General features: G+C 42.0%; 1 protein-coding gene across 10 annotated transcripts in view; it reads left to right on the top strand.

The window, feature by feature from the left end:
- add3a (adducin 3 (gamma) a) overlaps positions 1-19,347 on the top strand; it is a 108,752-nt gene extending 89,405 nt beyond the window's left edge. For 5 of the 10 annotated variants that reach the window (XM_085277446.1, XM_085277447.1, XM_085277449.1 and 2 more), the window contains 11 exons: positions 3,227-3,376; positions 3,818-3,961; positions 4,855-4,953; positions 6,481-6,657; positions 8,407-8,664; positions 8,897-9,001; positions 9,787-9,873; positions 10,638-10,673; positions 11,351-11,474; positions 13,947-14,039; positions 16,281-19,347. In XM_085277446.1, coding sequence (XP_085133572.1) covers positions 3,227-3,376; positions 3,818-3,961; positions 4,855-4,953; positions 6,481-6,657; positions 8,407-8,664; positions 8,897-9,001; positions 9,787-9,873; positions 10,638-10,673; positions 11,351-11,474; positions 13,947-14,039; positions 16,281-16,531 — 1,524 coding nt within the window. In that variant the 3' untranslated portion in view covers positions 16,532-19,347. The remainder of the gene's footprint in view (positions 1-3,226; positions 3,377-3,817; positions 3,962-4,854; positions 4,954-6,480; positions 6,658-8,406; positions 8,665-8,896; positions 9,002-9,786; positions 9,874-10,637; positions 10,674-11,350; positions 11,475-13,946; positions 14,040-16,280) is intronic. The other 5 variants (XM_085277450.1, XM_085277453.1, XM_085277452.1 and 2 more) reach the window with 5 other exon arrangements.
- Positions 19,348-19,745: the final 398 nt, after the last annotated feature.

Here is a 19,745-nt window from a genome sequence, read left to right as displayed (position 1 = left end):
TGAGCTTCCTCCGAAGGGTGGCTGGCCTCTCCCTTAGAGATAGGGTGAGAAGTTCGGCCCAGAGTAGAGCAGCTGCTGCTCCACATCGAAAGGAGCCAGCTGAGGTGGTTCGGGCATCTGACAAGGATGCCCCCTGGGCGCCTCCTGGGTGAGGTGTTCCAGGCATGTCCCACCGGGAGGAGGCCCCGGGGCAGACCCAGGACACGCTGGAGAGATTATATCTCTCGGCTGGCCTGGGAACGCCTTGGTATTCCCCCGGATAAGCTGGAGGAGGTGGCTGGGGAGAGGGAGGTCTGGGCCTCTTTGCTTAGGCTGCTGCCCCCGCGACCCGGCCCCGGACAAAGCGGATGAAAATGGATGGATGGATGGTTCATGCCATATATTCATTGTCAAATGTCAGCTCAAGGCTGATAAGTCCAATCAGGCTTCTTGGTTGTTCATCCTCCCAAGTATACTTTTCTGTTATTCTATTAGCAAAAAGAAAACTTTTACCTTTGACAATGTTGTGTTAGTCTTAGTTTTAGCTCTGTTGCTGCACAAAGTAACAGATGATGCTCTTACCTTCTGTCTCTGGCTCAAATCATTGTAAAGTGTAATTAATCATGTCCATGATTGCAAACTCAATCAAACTTACTCGCCATAACTTTTACTAGAAGCCACAGAATCCTTAAAAGCAGTATATGGCAAACTTATTCAGCTGTGAGTATTTTTAGTTTGTTTGTCTGGACCACATCCATCTATCCTGTGGTCGGGCAGTAAAGTTGACCACAGCACTGCATACGCTGAAAGACAGAACAAATTCGTGTAACCTGGCACTTCCAGATTTTCCTTAGTGTTTGTGTTTTGATGCCAGTCCGGCACTGCTTTGTTTATATCCATCTGTTTAATCTCTCTCTCCACTTTCAGCCGGCTTTGTCTTAGTAAGCTCAATAGTTACATGATTAAGTTCAAGAGTTTAGGAAGGCAAAGAAATTGATTAGGAGGAAGTCATCCAGAATAAAGCGTGTCAAAGGTTGTGTTGGGGTCAGCTGTGGTGCAGTTGGCTTTGGTTAGTTTGCATCTGTCTCTCCCTGTCAGTATTACTCTTTGAGCTTTGAGGTGATTCTGAGGTCAGTTTGAGTTTGGAGTTGAAAAGAAAAAATGTTTGGTCCATCTGGTTGTTTTAGTTTAGTCTGAAGTCACAGCAAAGTTTCCCATTTCATGTCTCTAAACTTCTCATTGAAATTACTGTTGACTACACATCAGAGTCAAAAGGTGAGAGAATTACTCTCTTTACTCTTTGATTTGCTTGAATCAGGCAACCTTGAACCCTTGAAGGAATTCAGAGATTTCCTTTTCAGTTTCAACTGCCTGCTTCTGGCCCCACTCTCCTTATCAGCTTCTAATCCCCTCCCTACCATGCAGCTGCATCACATTTCAGATTCTTTGACACGTCCTTTGACTTATTTTTAAGATTAGAGGTGCTACACCGGCCATAAGGGCCTCTCAGTTTGAAGGGCTGAAGTTTGAAGGGCGTGACGGGGGTGATCCAATAATGGACCGGCCATGTGACATAACGGTGTTCAATCACACGGCAGCTGGCTATGGCTGTCAGGAGAGGGTGTGTGGAGACATAGATGGGGTTAGTTACTCACGCTTAGCTAGTGCCATTCACTTTCCTCTGCTGGAAAGATCAATAAATTCATCTGCCCAAACACCCATATGCCTTTTAAAAGTCTGAACACCACTCAGAATGCGTCTGAGGATTTTCAGCCTCATTTGACCCAAAGATCGGAAACAATCTGTGGACTCTCTTCAGGAAAGAGACGTATTAACCAGTCGAGCTGGTAATTGCTCAGGCGCTGTATTGGCCCCGTGCCAACACAATATGGTTAATTTTCAACAATATTTTTAGTCGTATGCAGTTTTCTGAGGTTAAATGTCTTACTGAATTTCCTTGTTTTACTAAAGAATGAATAAGTAGTGACCAGATCTAAAAAGGATGTAAAAGGAAATACACTCTAAACTATCCAAGTAGTTATAAACCTCAAACCAAGTAAAACAAGATTATTTATTCAGAAGTTTGAGTAGTGGCAAGTTTCCCATGGTAACACTTTGGTCTTACTTTTAAAAAATCTGTTATATTCTCAGTGATCAATACTCGAGTGTCAAGTTTTCTGCGAGGTGAAAACTTAAAGCCACACCTCCAGTAGGTTTGTGCAGTTTTTGTTATTGAATCGTTTTTTATTCCTAAAATAAAAATGATCTGTTGCTACCAAAGCTAATGAGTAGAGGCACAGCTCTGAAGAAGCCCTGGATGGGAAGGGTGGGTTTTTAGTTTGAGTAATATGATGATGAGAGATTAAAAACAGAGTTTGAAGGGGTTTAAAAAAAAATGTAATTCCTTTAATTTTGGAAGGAAATAGTTTCCTGCTCCACGCACACTTTAAGTACCAAACCCCACACTTTTGAGCTGGCTCAGTTTGAACTGGGTTTGTTTCATGAGCCTCTGACTGGATGATGGATGCCGTGTTCCTGGTGTGATAACACACTCTTGGACCTTGTTGGGGGGGGGGGGTCAGAAATGTGAGCAGGCTGCTTCTGGCTTGTATCACAGAACAACATGTGCTTAGTGATGCCAATTGTGCACAAGGTCTGCAGGCAAAGTTGTGTTTTCGGTTTGTTATTAGGTTTTACTGTGAGGACTGACATCTGCACTTGCTCTTCCTCCAGGTTTTATATCACAGTCTCTGTGTCCAGTTATCAGTCTCTCTCCCCCCCCCGGTATTGTACTCTCTGTCCCTCCAGGTCCTCTATATATCTTTTGACTCGAATGCTTTTCTCTCCGGTCATGTAATCGAATAACTGTTAACTGCTTGGTAATGAAGTTGTCACAGTGAGTCCACTCCGTTCCACTATTATGTTTCCTGGTAAAGCGTAAATTCATTTCCCAGAGATGAGCATACAGAAAGGAGGAATTGTTGTAATGTGATTTCTGTGCCATCATACTCACAGATGTTGACTTATCTTTAGGCCTGCTTGGTTAACACTGCAGGGTTATAACCTGCTTGTGAGCTAGTTTTGTATCGGCATATTTGATTTCACTGATGTTGTGATGGTTTACAGTACATCGTCTCTCTGTGGCCTCTAAAGCCCTGCCGTACTCTTGCCGCTTATTGCTTGGGTTAAAGTGTTTTTAACCACTCAAAGCAGATATCCTCAAAGCACCCTATCCTTGCCTCCCCAGGTGAAAGTCAACATCATCGGGGATGTGATCGACCAGGGCTCCACCAACCTGAGGATCGACCCCGCAGGTTTCAGCCCCCATGCTGCCATCTACTCCATGCGTCCAGACATCCGCTGCATCATACACGTGCACACTCCTGCCACAGCAGCTGTAAGTTCACATTACCACACGTTATATTATACCCAACCTTGCAAACCTCTCTGTGATGATTTTCCCTGCAGATTGGTGCTTGATGCTTATTTTTTTTAAGAGGGGTGCGATTTCAATTTGAGAAGAGGTATTTCAGGCTGGATGAATTTGAATAGTGAAGTGATATCCCGTAAAATTACCTTGACACCTCGACCAAAAGGGAATATCTTTAAACGACTCGACAGCGCAGAAATGAAAGTTTTCAACAACAAAGAGGCTCATCACCGCAGTCATCAGAGAGCGCCAGAGTTTCCAAGCTTTCTTCCCACAGGAGCACCAATGAGAAACATCTGCTGCCGAACGTTAAAGAATAATGCAGCTATACAGCTGTAATCCACCGGTCAACGTTTCTCATTGCTGGCATGTCTCTGCTGTCTCCTTCTCACCTTTCTCCTGCTTCAGGTGTCATCTATGAAGTGTGGTATCCTGCCCATTTCCCAAGAGGCGCTGATCTTGGGTGATATTGCCTACTACAACTACCAGGGCAGTCTGGCTGAGCAGGATGAGCGCATAGAGCTACAGAAGGCCCTGGGGCCAACAACAAAGGTAGGCGAAGCGAGGAGACTAAACATTGTGCAACATCTTCCATCACTTTTGCATAATTGGTTTGCGATTTGAAGAATCCACACGGTAAATAAAAAGTGCAAACAATAAACTTAGCTTTGTGCAGATGTATTAAAAACCTTTCTACCAGTATCTCTAGCTTCAGACTGGAGTGTGTATGTCCCAGAGGTTTGCTGATAAAAAAGAGCCAAAATGTGTCTTTGAGTCGCGTTTCTGCAGTCTTTCAGACAACAGACCAAAACTTTTAGAGGCTTGGAGCAATTTAGGCCCATATGTTGGGGTAGTTCAAAATAATCAAGCCTGTTTTAGATCTCATCCCTTTAACCTAAGACAGGAAAACGATTGAAATATCAGGGTGTTTATTTCGAACAAGGAGCAATAGTAGGGCAGTCAGGCACCCTTATTTTGGGTTTTCTATTTGCCTTCCATGTGTATGTCTTGCTTTCTGGCGTCTTTAAAAAAAAAAAAAAAAAAAATCACCGGTTGATGGAATTTAAACTGGAAAACATTCTGGGAATTCAAGGGAGTTTCTGCTGCTTGTCTGTTGCCAGGTTCTGATGTCATCGCCCAGTGGCCAAGCCCTTGTTGATACATAAAATCATAATGATTTCAACCTTCAAACTCTTGAAGCTCTTCTGTCCCCTGGGCCAACATTTTTTAAGAACTAGAGAAAACAGAGCTTCTGGATACAAATCAGCATGAGCACGCACATTCTCCATCAGTACTTCCATTGACTTGGTTACTTGCTGAATAAATAAAATAAACACCATCTAACGGTCTCATTTAATACAAGTTAGAGAAATGGACCTGTAGTGCCTCTCTGTGATCGGACTCTTCTGATGCTTACAATGACTTTTTCTGTGTGCGCGTTCCAGGTTTTGGTGCTGAGGAATCACGGCGTGGTTGCTCTCGGGGAGACCATCGAAGAGGCCTTTCACTACATCTACAGCGCTCAGTATGCCTGTGAAATCCAGGTACACATTGCAGAGCCAAGTGCTGCTGGTACCCAGTACATTCCTGCCCGACACACACACACGCTCACGCTCACACTCACACTCTCTCTCTTCGGCTTCCAAACACACGCATTAGTCCAGGAGGGCGGTAGCTTTCCTGCTAAATCTAATCTCCACAGCTGCTTTCACATTTCTCCCTCTCTATTTTAAGAACACTCTAACTCATAATCTCTCCCCATGTGGAAAATGTTGGCCAAACACAGCTTTATAATAAGGCTATTAGGAGTCTGATGAAGGGAGTAACAATCTGATGTGTTATTGTTGACGCTGGTCCAAAGCAGCATTAAGAGAAGGATGGTGTTCTCCGTGTTTTGTTTTTAATTAGTAAAGCTGAACAGAAGGTGATACATAAGATTTCAAGGGGTGAGAATTGGGCAGCATGAATGAATGTTTATTGACTGCATGTTCATTTTGAGGTTATCTTAAGTGTATATTCATATTTCATGTAATGTGTCGGTCTGCGTAATCTTTTCCGATAAGATGGCGATAAGCCCGGAGAGCGGTGGCGTGTTTGTCAGGGATTGTGGATTAGCTCAACTTAGCTGCAGCAGTATTTGAAATGGAACATAAGAAATAATATTTTTTTTTAAATCTCAGTGGTCATTCAGACACTTCTCACTGCCGTGTATTTATAAGGGTTTGGATCTGTTTGTTGTGCACCTGTTAACATATTGCCAGACGTCCTCTTTAAGTGACCTTTGGTGTCCAGCAGTGGATTCTTTGGGTCCTGTGGGCTGCAGGATGGTGGATCTTTTACTGGTGTGTGTTGTAGTGCACTGCTGGTGGAGGTTATTAGTGAGTGTCATTGACTTTGGGGTGTGTGCTTGGTTTGCAGCATCGATTAGGTGGATGCTGCATGTCAAAATAACATCCACGTGAATTACCCAGAATATCAAACTGTAACAAGCTGATAAACGCTGCCCACTTTGCTCGGTGGTAGTTTGGTTGGTGCAGCTGACTGCTGTGCAGCTGTTTCCATTTTGAAGGGGCAGTTGTAGCAATAAGTGAAAATACAGCTGTGTTGGATTTCTGTTGTCTTGCTTTTTGTTCTTGCGTGTCTTCCTGTTCATTGGTGAATATGGTGGATTTTAGAGATGAACGGCTGTGCCCCCCCCGCTCCACTGTAACAGCAAACCAAATCTCCTGATTGACTCTCCCTGGTCAAGCAAAAGAAAACATTAATCCATCCCGCAAAGCCCAGCCCAGCTTAATTTCTCGAAATAAATCCCCTCAGGCATGTTTGCATGTCATCTACTGTAAATTCAATGCCGTGGTAGCCGGAGGGGTCTCTCATTTTGGTTTTGCTAAATGACACTTTTAGTCTGCAGGGGAAATGGTCAGAAAATTTGTTCCTGCTTATGCTCCTTTTAGATAGATGATCCAATGCCGCACATGTATTATGAGAAGGAGGGGGGTGTTGTTTATTTTTGTGTTGCGTAAGCCACCAGCCACCAGTAGAAGCTCACGTCTGTCTCCCTCTGTCCTCAGGTTAATGCCATTTCTTGTGCTGGAGGTGTGGACAACCTTATAGTGCTGGACCAGGAGAAGTACAAATCACGAGTGTTCGCCGTCGCCTCGGCGGGTGCTATCAACATGGCTGGGCAATACAAGTGGAAAATCGGTGAGCTGGAGTTTGAGTCTCTGATGAGGATGCTGGATAATCTGGTAAGTGTATAAAGAAAAACCTAAACATCAAAAGTGAAAGTTTTGTCAGTTTACCACACAAACCCCCCCGAAAAAGACACAAAAAAGACCTAAATAAACACTTGCATAGTTTTAAAAAAGATATATATGACACAAAAAATGCATAATAATCATAAAATAAATCATTTTAATCTTTACTTGTTGTGGCTTTGTGAAATCAGGAGTGTAATCATTTGTTTTAGCAAAGTAACCCATCTTGGTTTCACTTAACATGAGTAAGATCCCTGCTTCAAAACCAGGAGTAGACACAAATCCCTGGTATCCAAGGGTATCCAGTGTGAAAGCACTCAGTTACTGATTTATAAAACGATAATAACAGGCCTATATGGATTTCATAAAAGTGTCACATCTGGTGTTTAACCACTATGGCACACATTTGGTCCGAGGTTCGTTTTAGTTCACCTTTCTGTTTGTTTCAGTCTTATTTCTCTTGCACTAATGATGGAGAACTATTCAGCTACTAGCTGTGGTGGCTAGTGTGGGTGAACAATACTGGAAAAGGGCGCCACCTACAGTAAACTAAACTTTTAACTTGCAATGCAAAGAAGCAGTGCTGATTCCAAAGCTCATCTTTGGAAAGAACAGCAAATGAAACTTAAAGGAAATGGAGGAGCGTTTTGTTAGTACAGTGATAACTTTAAAAATCTGGAGTGGTTCAGTCCCTGGAGATTTGCTGAATGTTCTTCCTTGTCTCAGATTCTCATGCCTTTTGTCCTCCTTGCATCTCTATCCGCGTGTGCTTCGCTCGCCTGCTTCACCCGACACTTTTCACCTTTCTCCATGCTTCCCTCCCACCTTTCTCTCCTCTTTTCCCCCTCTGCTTTCTCAATGAATCACTGCCTCCCAGACTGTTGCAACTTTGAATAGTTCATCTTTGTCTCCCTTGCTTTCCTACTCTCCCCCTTTACACACTTCATAAACGGCATTTGTGTCAGATAAATTCTTGGATTCAGGACAGGACCAAGGCACATTTGTAACAAAAAGGGAGAAAGTGGGAGAAAAATCGAGTAGTTATACTGTGTCTCGGCAAGCTGCCAGCTGTGAATATTTAGAAATGTCTGAATATAAAGCAGAATTTTGCAGGAGGAGATCACGCCAGCTCAGTTAGGTTGAAATGTCAGTATCGACTGAGATGTGGGGGCTGAGATGAAAAGGAAAGGGGGAAAGACAAAAGAACGGAACCTCGCTGTCAAGCCTGGTGTGGAAAACTGTCTGAAAACCAGCTGGACTAAAAGAGTGCACTGAGGGACGAGCGATGGGAATGTGAGAGAAAAAGATGGTTGGGAATAAAGTGGAGAGAGAGAGAGAGGAAAGGAAGAGGATGGAGGGAAAAGGGTGAGAGAAAAAGGGGGTCAGACAGGAAATGACTATCTAACGCTGTCCTCTGTGTTGCCAGAAAGCCTGCAGTCAAAGCACAGTCTTTCTTTTCCATGTGACTAACTATGAAACTGGCAGGCCAACCAGCATTACAGGAATCAATGCTCATTTCTGTCGTTCATGTACTAAAAACGAAACCGATTGAATGTTTATTATTTATAATGTCAGCTGTGAAATCAATGTCATGATACAAAACTTATTCTGGAGCAGTAGTCATGGATGATGTGGGGAGACTACTGTGACATATGACAAGGCCTATGTAAATGTATGGATCAGCACAAACCAGATAAAAGAAAGCAAACCCTACATGTGATCCTCTGCGACGCCTTTTAGGGCTACAGGACAGGCTATGCATACCGGCACCCCATCATCCGGGAGAAGCCGAGGCACAAGAGCGACGTCGAGATCCCCGCCACGGTTACAGCGTTCATGTTCGAAGAGGACGCGGATAGTGGTGCAACACGGCTGCCCTTCAAGTTTCTCCAGCAGCGGCAGCAGAGGGAGAAGACACGCTGGCTCAATTCACCCAACAGCTACACCAAGGTCAGCGTAGAAGGTGGAGAGGAGCGCTACAACAGCCGGACAACCACGGTGAGCAGTGTGGCTGGGAAAGTTAGTGTGTACATACCCACAGCTACTGTGGACTGCTGTGTTTTGGCTGGACTTGCATCCCAGTGCTAAGAACAAATGGTACTAGATCACCATCTAGTGGCTAAATTGTGAACTACAGGGGTTCAGCTGCATCATCATTATTATTTTTAATATTATTAATATTATTATTATATTTTTTAAAACAAAGTTTTCACTGGTCTTCTGTTAACAGTGGATGAAGGCAGATGACCCAGGAACCCCAATTCGTATCGAGGATCCCAATCAGTTTGTCCCTCTCAACACAGATCCCACTGAAGTGCTGGCGAAGAGGAACAAAGTAAGTAAAACTACCATTTTTAGCAGACGCTTGATGCTTTCAACGTGACGAAAATCTAAAGATGGAGTGACAGAAATTGTAGGATACACTTTACTATTTTGTGCTGGGTTCTGTTTAAAAGTGTGAGGATATTAACACTTAATTAATAATTAAATAAATCTCTATCATAGCCTCATATGTTTAAGGAGGGCATAACAGCCACAATGCTACTTTGAAGTATCAGGTTTTTTTGTTTTACTATTCTGAAAGCCAAATATGAGCATATCTACACCAGGGGGTAGCTAACTAGAGCCATGCTAAATAGTAATAGTATTAATTTTACTATAAAGGTAATAATGTTTCAATAAAGATTATCTAGAAATCACCAAACAAAGCAGAAAACAGTCAAAATCAATCATTCAGATTAACAGAGGTGAGGATTTACAGCAGCCAGTCCCCTAAATTTAACATTTATAGTATCAAAGTAGATTAGTTATAAAAATAATTTTAAAGAGTCGCCTACTGTACAGTTGTTGTCAAGAGTGTCTCTTTCTACCATACTTTTATGTGTATAGTCTGGTCCCCATGTAATCATACTACTGTATAATTTGTAGTCAGTGCTTGTGAAGACGGCTACATTTGAACTGTCACTGCACTGGTTTTAGAGCATCTTACAAAATCAGTACAAATCTAGGCACTGAAACATCTGACTGTATCAGGCATGTTGTCCTGATTCCTGACAGAATGTTTGTGTTCACTTGTTTGGGTTATTAGAGTAAGTCACCGTGTGTTTCGTCCCGTTACAGATCAGAGAGCAGAACCGGCTTGATGTGATGTCATCAGGGCCGCGGTCTCAGCACCTCGCAGGCATCCCTGTCGATGAACCGCGAAAGGTGAGAATTTCCTCTTTCTCGCCTCTAAACCTCGTGTTCTGTGGAAACCGTCGTTTTTAGAGAGCAGAGCTTCAAAGAAGAAAGTATCTGGTGGTAAACTGTAGATGTGTAACATCTAATATCTGTTTTAACAAGACAGGTTTTCACAAAAAATGCATAAAGTTTAAGCAGTTAGATGCTGTGACTTAACAATAAATACTTTTAATTCCTCTTAAAGGGCACACCGGGGTACATGACAAACAGTTTTTGCAGGATATTCTTCAATTAACAGAAAGTCCTTACAGATATTTGAAGAAAATCCAGAATAGCTGGTGTTGATAATGCTATAAAAACTGTTGAGGTTTGCAGGACATCTTTATCTAACTTTAAGGAGAAACTTATAGGTGGGCTTAGTTGTTCTGGCTGATTAGAGATTTGCTTTTTTGTGATTATGATAGAGCTTTTCTGCATATTACAGGAGTTTCCTAATCTTAATGACTTAGTGAGAACATTAGAGGAGGAGGACTCTCCAAAACTATTAAAAAAAAAAAACTTTATCCAAAATTGTTCAGACTGCCAGTTTAAGCCACTTTAATGACATCTCTTGAACACTAGGGGGAGACAAGTAAACACATTTATAACGGATGAAATGAAGCTCTTGACAGTTGCACTTTACTAGCAAGGATAGAATTGAATGTATAAATTAATGGAACAAGTGAAGTAAAAATGTCTCAACTAGAAGTTGTGGTGCTGATGGTTTCGTGGTTTAATGTTTTGTCTTGAAGGATCTGGTGCAGATAAACGTTCTGGTAAATACCAACGTACGTTTTCCTGTCTGTGGTTGTTTTTAGTTTTTTACTTTTTTTTTGTTCGTTTTATGATTTTTAACACTTCATCACTCGTTCTGATCAAAAACCACTGCATGTGTTGTAGTAGAGTTTTGCTTTAAAATTCGACAACTGTTTTCAATGTATTACTTGTTTGCTTTAAACGAAACTGCACTTATTCGTGAGAGTTGTTGAAGTGTGATGATTTGTTGGAGCACGAGTCTTTTTCTGACATTTTTAGGCAGAAATCTTAGCAGAGATTTAAGCTCAAGTGCGTTGTGTGTGTGTGCACGAGTGTGAGTAATAAAAACATCTTGCGTGGAGTTGATTAGATGTGGACTCTGTGATGTGGTTTTATCTTTACACGAGCTGCCTTAGTCATCCTCTAATGAATGATTGTCATCCTCAGACACAGTGGGTGTTTGTGCCATTTTTAAAAAACGTATTTTTCTTTTAAGTCGGTCAGTGCAGTCATGACTAAAGAGGCGGTGTTGTTTTCTCTGTGTGTGTGTGTGTGCATGTTTTTTTTTGGTACGTGTACCTTTGGTGTGTGCTTGTGTGTTAGTACATGGTTTGTTTTTTAAATTTCAGAGTGTGTGCCAGTGCCTCCTGATTATTTCTCTCTGTGTACGTGTGTCCCATCCTCACCCCTCTGCCTGTCTCCTCCCCAGCCATACGTGCCCACAGAGGAAGAGCAGATGGCTCCCCTGCCTCCCAACCCTTTCAGTGAGTTGTCAGAGAAGGCGCTGGAAGAGTATCGCAAGAACGTGGAGAGAAGGCAACTGGGCCTCAGCGGTACGGCACATACGCTCACGAATACACTTCTGTTAACAACCATCAAAGCTCACGCACACATGGCGAGATGAACTCGAACCCAGAGTTTTCTTTCCTGCTGCCAGCTGCAGACGACCTTACCAATCGGTGAAGGTTCATTAAACAACAAAATATTGAGCCGGGGCTTGAAACAAATTGGATCAATAATCAATATGCAAGATACAATTTGAGCGCGCACATCGGGAGATTAGTTTGAGCCAGCAAGAGGAATTGTCATCTGCTTAGCTGGGTGCTGGCGTCAGTTTACTCCGGTGCAGGAAACTGGTCCTTTTCTTTTAATTTATCACTTATATCATGGTTTTGATACATTTGTTTAAAGTAAATCTTCTTTTTTTTTTAAATGCTGGTCTATTAACCATCACAATCATCTTTAATAACCCTGAAGGAAAAACTAAGACCTCAAGAAATCTTGAATATGAATTTATCCGGTTCCGCTTGTATCTCTTGAGAGCTGAGTGAAATCAGTTTGTGTTGCCCCTGGATTAAAAGCTCATCGGCACCTAAAACTACTGTTGGTGTTTGAGTCATTAAAGGGGTTTTTTGCACGTTTTAAAAGACTTTAAACTGTGGAAAAAATAAGACACTAAGAGCCAGATATTCAAAAGTCCTTAAAATAAACAGCTGGAGCAGATTTCAACTTGAGCTTAAAACTAATCAGGATTTCTTAAAATTGGTTCTGCAATTACAAAGCCGTCCCCTTGGAGACTGATTAGTAAACAGCTCAACTTTCCTTTGTGCCCTCTCAGCAGTCTGGTGGTAACAAAAGATTTAAATGATCTCGGTCAACGCGTGCACAGACGCACATCTATATACCTATACGTCTATATCTATATGCAAGGTCTATGGCTGCTTTAAACTGTGTTAACCTTGTCAACACACACACACAAATACACACACAAGTCAAGGCTAATCATATTAGCCTTCTGTCCTATTATCTTTCAGAGAGGCAGAGGAAAAATCAATAGCGAATCAATATCTGGGGGGCCTTCTGTCACACTGGAGCACAGTGAATGTGTATTTGTGTGTTGTGTATATTTGGGTAAGGCCATGTGTATGGATGGCTGCAAATGTTCTTCTGTGCATATGAAACATGGTGCGACTGTATGTGTGTAAGGGGCCAGTGTGACTAAGATGGCAGAGCGAACAGACAGCAGGTCTTCACACCCGCCACATGATCAGAGCCCGTTGCTATGACACTTTTGCCCCCATAGCCCCATGAATCCCCGGTGACCAATCTGGAGACAAGCTGGAGACCGTCTGGAAAGGCCTGATACATGCTCGGCCCGGACACGCACACACACGTTTATAGGCTTAGCCTGCGATTAGTTGTGACATGCAGATTGTATATATTGATCATTTTTTAAAAAACAGATTGATTATAATGCGCATTATATAAGAGAACTGATCAAATTGAGCTATATGTGACATAGATATGTATGAACACATGTACAGATGCGTATTATGTGCTATATGTTTCACATGAGGTGACAAAGCTCATGCAAATGACTACACACACTGAGATCATCTCATCTGAGGCTCGCACGCATTTTTATCTGTGTATATACAGAACACCGAGTACTATCACTGCACAGATCAGGCTGTTATGCAAACACGTCCTATACGCTGTGCTTGTAGGAGTTGTGAATGATTGTGACGACTGCCAGCTCGATGTGTAAGCCCGAACGTACTAATGAATGTGTTAAAGTGATCAGGGAACGTCTTTCATTCAGACTAATTGGTGTTTAAAATAAAATTAAGCTACTGTAGCTAAGCTGCGTGGCAACACTATGTGCTCCTTATGGTTGGATAGAATTGTTTAAGAATCTAAAGTTCAAAGGGGACTCATTATGCTTGTTTCTTTATCTATTTTAAAGAAGAATATAAACTTTTCTCATAATCTCCTTATTCTATATAAGAGTGACTGAGATTTCTTTTCTTTCTTGCCCTAAACTAAATTTTTCTGTATTTAAATGTCTCACAATACAAATACTTCAGTCTATGTAAATGAGACATCTCATAAAGAAAGTTTAAACTTTGGTGGTCTAGCTAGCAGTGGACCACAAGTCACCATCACGAGCGTTGTCTGTGTTAAGGTTTAGCAAAATGTTACAGTGTGTGCTCAGCCACCCACGCCCGGGGGCGGGTGGATTGATGGCACTCTGATAGCTGGGTGATCAGCAGACAAGGATTTTGTAAATTTTGTTGGAAAACAGCTGTGCATGGCCTGATTCTAACATGTGTGTGTGTTACCACTAATCTGTCAACCTCCCCACCCCACTCCCTCCGGACCCTTCATCCCAATTCCCTCCAACCTCTCATCCCACTCACCCCTGCTGTCTTCCCTCTACTTCCACCCCCTACACCCTGCCACAATCCTCTCATCCAACCCTCACAACCTCCCCCCACCTGGCCCCGTCCCTACCCTCCCTGCAGATGGCGAGCACGAGCTAACCTCTGACGATGGCTCCACTCTCTCTCAGTCTCTGTCTGTCACCCAGTCCCCGCAAAGCACTTCAGCTAAAGAAGGTATCACTCACTCACAGACTGAATTGTTTTTCAGAATGAGCTTCACTGTCTTGCTTTTTGACTTTAATGTCCGACGTGTGTTTGTGGACGAGCATGAGAGCGTAAATTTAACTGCAATAGACTAAATGCTTATTATACAGTGCCTGAACTAGCTCATGCTGTACTAACTAGTCTTTCATGTTAAAACGTGGTCATCTAATTCAATGAAACTGCAACAGTTTCACTACATTTAATACCTCTCGGGCTTTTTTTTTTTTTTTTTTTTTTTTGGACAATTCAAATTTATATTGGGTTATGAAAATGTAGCATTGCCTGAAAGGTATGAATTCATATTTTATACACTTATTATTTTGCCATTGAGGGTCCAAAGGTTTGTTTGTTTTTTTAGAGCAATGGGAGAAGCAATTTTTAAAGACTTGAAGTCTTGTAAACTTATCAAGCATTCAGGGATTTCTGTGATTTTGCAATCGGTTGCCAGAGAGTAGCTGCTTCAAGAAATGGCATCAATTTGTGGTTATATCAGCCCAGCACTTTTCTCTCATTTTATTGCTAAGATAAACGAACTCCCTCCTGATGAAAACTCATACTTCCATTTTCTGCTAGTTATCTGGGTCTGCTACGGTGTGAGTAGTGATGCCCAGACCCCCCTCTCACCAGACAGTCTTGGGGGGGTAAGCTGTCTACCATGTCCTGCCCAGAGGTCTCCTCCTTGTTGAACATGCCTGAAACACCTTGCCTAGAAGGCGTCCTGATCAGATGCCTGAGTCGCCTTTCCTTTTGATGTAGAGGAGCAGCATCTCTCCTCTGAGCTGCTCACCCCTATCTCTAATAGAGAGCCCAGACATTCAAAGAAGGCTCATTTTGCCAACAGTTAAATATTCGTTTGGTCACTACCTACAGCTTGTGGCCATAGATGAGAGTAGGAACATGGATCAGCCAATAAATTGAGAGCTTTGCCGTCATGCTCTGCATCACTTCCTAATGAAAGATACAAGACGGTATTGATTTTCTTATTTGGCTCATTCAGTGTTTTTATCTAAACTTGAGGTTTTGTCGCAGTCTTACACGCATCATTATAAAGACTTATCAAGAGTGAATGTTCATTTGGTGTTAACATCACAGATCTGAGGGATTGGTAATGGGAAGTTTCACATCACTGGGTTTCTTGCCTGTTGCCGCCCTTTGAATGTATTTCGTCTGTTAACACGCAAGATTGACATTTGAAGCCATTTGGTGTGCCGCCAAGAAATGGCAGGATCATAGAGGTCTCTCTACAAGTTGTAAATAATGGCACTATGGGATTGGCTTCCTGTCCACTTCCTTCCAGGGCAAACACGCAAAACCACACAATAACAATTAACCAATAACGGCGCGTTCACTCAGGGGACCTATATTTTCTGACACTGTCACCATGAGGTCAGCCGTGGTGTACAGCAAGCCTTTTAGTCCAACCATCTGGTTTTTATGCAATGATGAAAATAACCTGAGAGGACACGTTTGGTGCGTAATATGAAACCAGCGCCCTGGATTGGTTAACCTGCATTTGCAGCACAGAGAACGGAGATGTGACGCTTCCCGGCATGTTACGTGAACACCGATTAAGGCAGTGTGTGCAGTGTGCTGTTCAAAGCTCCCATTTTGTTGGGTTGAAAGGAGGGCAGACTCTCTGGGCTATCAGGTCACTGGGGTTTTTACGCAGGGATATTACGAAATATGTAGAGCACGGGGACACTGTGTGATTAGTACATCCGACAACAGAGCCTCGCATTTGGCACAAGAGGACACAATGAGACACAATAAGAGATGAGACATATTCAGTGTGAGGAAAATATATTGATTTAATCAGTCATTCCTCCAATATGATAACATGAACATGCACCTCAGTGATGCTCCACCAGTAATAGTTATGAGTTTGTTCTTGGTGGACATCCACAAGCTGAAGATTCCTATTGGTGGAAAACGACTAGAAAAGAGCCAGTTTTAATGAACTCTGTTTAACTACCAGATAATAGCTTGTATGCCAAAATGCTAAACATGATCATGATGTAAAAAGCCAAAGAATATTTTATTTGAAAAGAGAATGCCTTGCAGCTCATAGATTTACCCTACATGTATCCCTTCCAAAGAACACTTAAATCCAGGGAGCTCTTCTTTGTCGTGGGAGAATTTATCACATCTTGCAGATGTTGTGCCCGATGTTTTCACCTCTAACTTGTGTCTGGCTAATTTCCCTTCCCGCAGAGAACCACACAGGACTGATGAACGGTAAAAACGACCACGGGGACGTGGACGAGGAGCTGTCAAAGCGCGTGAGCCAGCTGACCACCAGCGTCGAGAGCGTGGAGATCACCGTGCGCTCCGGGGAGAAAATCGAAGAGGCCCTGTCCCCCGAGAGCTCGCCCTCCAAGTCGCCCAACACCAAGAAGAAGAAGAAGTTCCGCACCCCATCCTTCCTGAAGAAAAACAAAAAGAAAGAGAAGACGGAGGCTTGAGAGCGAGCAGGCAGCAGGGGGCGAGGCAGACGGGGAGATCATCTGCATAGAAGAATGAGGGGCAAGCAAACCCCCGTTTTCTGTTTTAATAATGTCTGTTTTTATTTTGTTTTAAATGTCCTTTTATGTTTTTAATTTTATTTGTTTTTTAACAAAAGGTTTTATGTGCAAAAGGCAGAGGAAACGAATTAACAAAAATCTGTTTGTAATAAAAAAAGAGACGTTTTCTCCTTCTGCAAAAAGACAAGAAAGCTTAGGGGTTTGGGGCGGGCAAGTGAGGCCACAGATTAAAACTGCAACAGATGTGGGGTGGCTAGGGCTGGTAGTGGGGTGTCTGCACACCTGACCTCCTGTGCAGGGCTTTAACGGGGCTCCTTGAAAGTGTCATTGAAGGCCGGTTTAGATCCTGAGTTTTTGGCTACTCCTGTGATTATTCCCGGGTTGAAAAATGGAACGTGAAACCACGTTGTTTTTTTTCTTGCTTCAAATAATTGGAATGCAGCCCGAGTGTTGTAAAACTGCACACGTTTAAAAGAAACGCTTTTTTTCCTCCCCTTCTAAGACCTTCCAGCCCTTTTACCTCCTCCTCCTTCTTCTTTTTTTTTTTTTTATATCCCGGTCACCTGACTCTGCATACGGAACAGCGAGACCACATAAAATTTCAAGTCACACTGGAAAACTGGTCTCAGAGGGAAAAAGAAAACAGCCACAGGGTTTGTGTTGATTTATTTACTGTGAGAGAGGCTCTCTCACGCTCTTCAGGCTACTGTAGGCACAGGCTTCTGACAAAAACCTTCTTTTCAGCTTGTTGTGGTTGAACTACAGATGAGTTTTAAGAGTAGAGACAGTGAGGCTGACAGTCTATCACAACTTTTATCTGAGAGAGAATATTTATGTAGCATTTTTTTTTCATCTTGTCCTTTTCATCTCAGTGTTTGTTGGTTTTTTGCCAAATTAATGGGAGGAAAAAACAATCTCATCTTAAGCAAGCATCTCTATTTCTAGTTTGTCATCTCATTTTTACTGAACACAAATTTGGTATTAGTTGACTGTTTTGTACTCATTTCTAAGCTTCTACAGAGAATACAGATGTTATGCATGATTTCTCTTTTTTTCCTGTTTTATTTTTTTTGCAGCAACTGAATTTATTTGGCTGTCTTCTGTAGTGATGCCTGATTTTTTTTTTTTTTTTTTTTTTTTTTTTTCAAATTATATTCTAACCTTCAGAGTACACAAAGTTACTATATAACACAGATATATGAAAACTGGATATGTTGGCTATAGATTTTTTTTCTCGTTAGCTATATATTTTTTATTTCATGGTGCAGCACTTTTTGTGGTATATAACACATTTTAGTTGCAAGTGGTTTCACCAGTGAGGAGGATCGTGAAGTAATTTGGTAAAAGTCGTGCAAGTAGAAAGCGAGGCATGGTGTCGGGGAGCGGTCAGGACCCAGAAAGTGAGTTGAATGAAGACGGACAGAATAATCTTTCATTGGTGTCACACGTGAGAAAATATTACTGTGCTCAAGCAGCGTTTCTGCTAAACGCAGTCCCCAGCTGCGATGGGAAGCATGGGTCATGGAGAGTAGAGCGGTGACGTCTTTTTGTTTGGTGTGTTTGTGCGTGCGTGCGTGTGTTTTTAAGCCATATTGTAATTTTTTTCCTCCATTATTTTAATAAGACAAGGGTTGTTATTCTTATCTGCCTGCTCAGGCGTCATAGACCCTAATAAGAACTCTGTTAAATCACCCCAGTGACTGCATCGACACCCCTCAGGCACCTCAAAACTTTATTATTTTATTTTATATTTTTGCAGTGGCTACACTCACAGCAGCTACGCCTCCTTGCTTAATTTGCTGTTTTATTTCCTCCAAGAACTGGAACATCATTAGGAGGTCATAGGACATTTTATTTTTTTATGATTCCTTTCCGGGCCCGGTCATTATTTCAGCTTCTAAAGCCTCCCCTCCTGTAATTTCTCTTCTAAACACGATCCTGTTGTAACTGGCGGATGACCCACAGTTGAACTCAGCAAAGCCAAAGTGTGATGGGTTGCTGCATATCCTCCCCCCTGCAGTTTAACCAGATGTACCAATATCCCAGCTAGCAATGTGAAGTATTGGATTTGGAGGGAGTGCGGGAGGGTTTAGGGGCACATCTTTAGCCGTGTTAAACGACAGCTTTTGGCTCCGGGCGAAGAACTGAGGTCACACAACTGAAAGATGGAGAAAGAGAGGAAATGGAAGTGCTTATCTGTGTGTAGTAGACAGGAGCAGGGGAAAAGGACAACCTGATACTAACACACCATATTTTCACCACTCAGATGTTGTTTTTTTGGTTTTCTTTGATACATCGCTCCTCCAGGAAATCTTTTTTCATCCTCCATTTGTATCGCAGTACGGTTTTTTTTTCTTTCTTTTTTTTTTTTTTTTAAAGTTTGCAGAACGCATTAGGTGGTGTTTTTTTTTTTTTTTTTTATTAACCCCTTTTTTTCTTTTTTAGCAAAATTGCTTCCAGATGAACTGAATTTGCATCACATCCTTTTTATTTTCTCATCTGTTTTTGACTGTTTGCACCTTGCTTTGCTAATGTCTCACCCTCTTTTTTTTCTTTTTTTTTTTTCTGTTCAACACAAAAAAACAAACCAAAAAAAAGTAAACAAACAAAAAGAACGAGTTTTGCTTTGGCATGCCAGAATGAGCCAAGCTACTTTGTGACCTGTGAAAATCCTATATAAATGGTTATCTAATGGAGTTGCTTTTAGATGTATTGCTAATCTGTGTAAATTCACAAATAAAACTGTATTTTAAGAACCCGATGCTCTTTTTTTTTCATGTTTGTGCTTCACAGTCCATATCATTCTTCAGCTTTAGTTTGACATAATCCATACACAATCATTTTACTTTAACATTTCCATGAACGGAGTAGTTTTATAAGCTTAATGCTGCATTTTCATGAGGTTTCAGTATTGTAGAACAGCCTCATGGAAGAGAAAGACCTGTGCTGACATACAGGACGCTTTGTTGAGTGAGCATGGGTGGGGTGGTGGTGGGTGGGGGGACTCTGGTGCCTTTATCTTTAATCAAGGAGTGAATTAATATGAATGTATACGTATGTGTGTTTATAGTTCAAACTGAAAAATATGGCACTGATTAAATGTGAAAATCATCAACAGACCCAAGAACTCTGGAAGGACAGAAGTCATGATGAG

Source organism: Mchenga conophoros, linkage group LG6 (assembly GCF_057382185.1).
Source record: "Mchenga conophoros isolate Kocher_MC1m ecotype Shallow Benthic linkage group LG6, M_conophoros_male_GT1.1, whole genome shotgun sequence".
Lineage (NCBI taxonomy): Eukaryota > Metazoa > Chordata > Actinopteri > Cichliformes > Cichlidae > Mchenga > Mchenga conophoros.
This window is presented reverse-complemented; position numbering and strand designations above follow the sequence as displayed.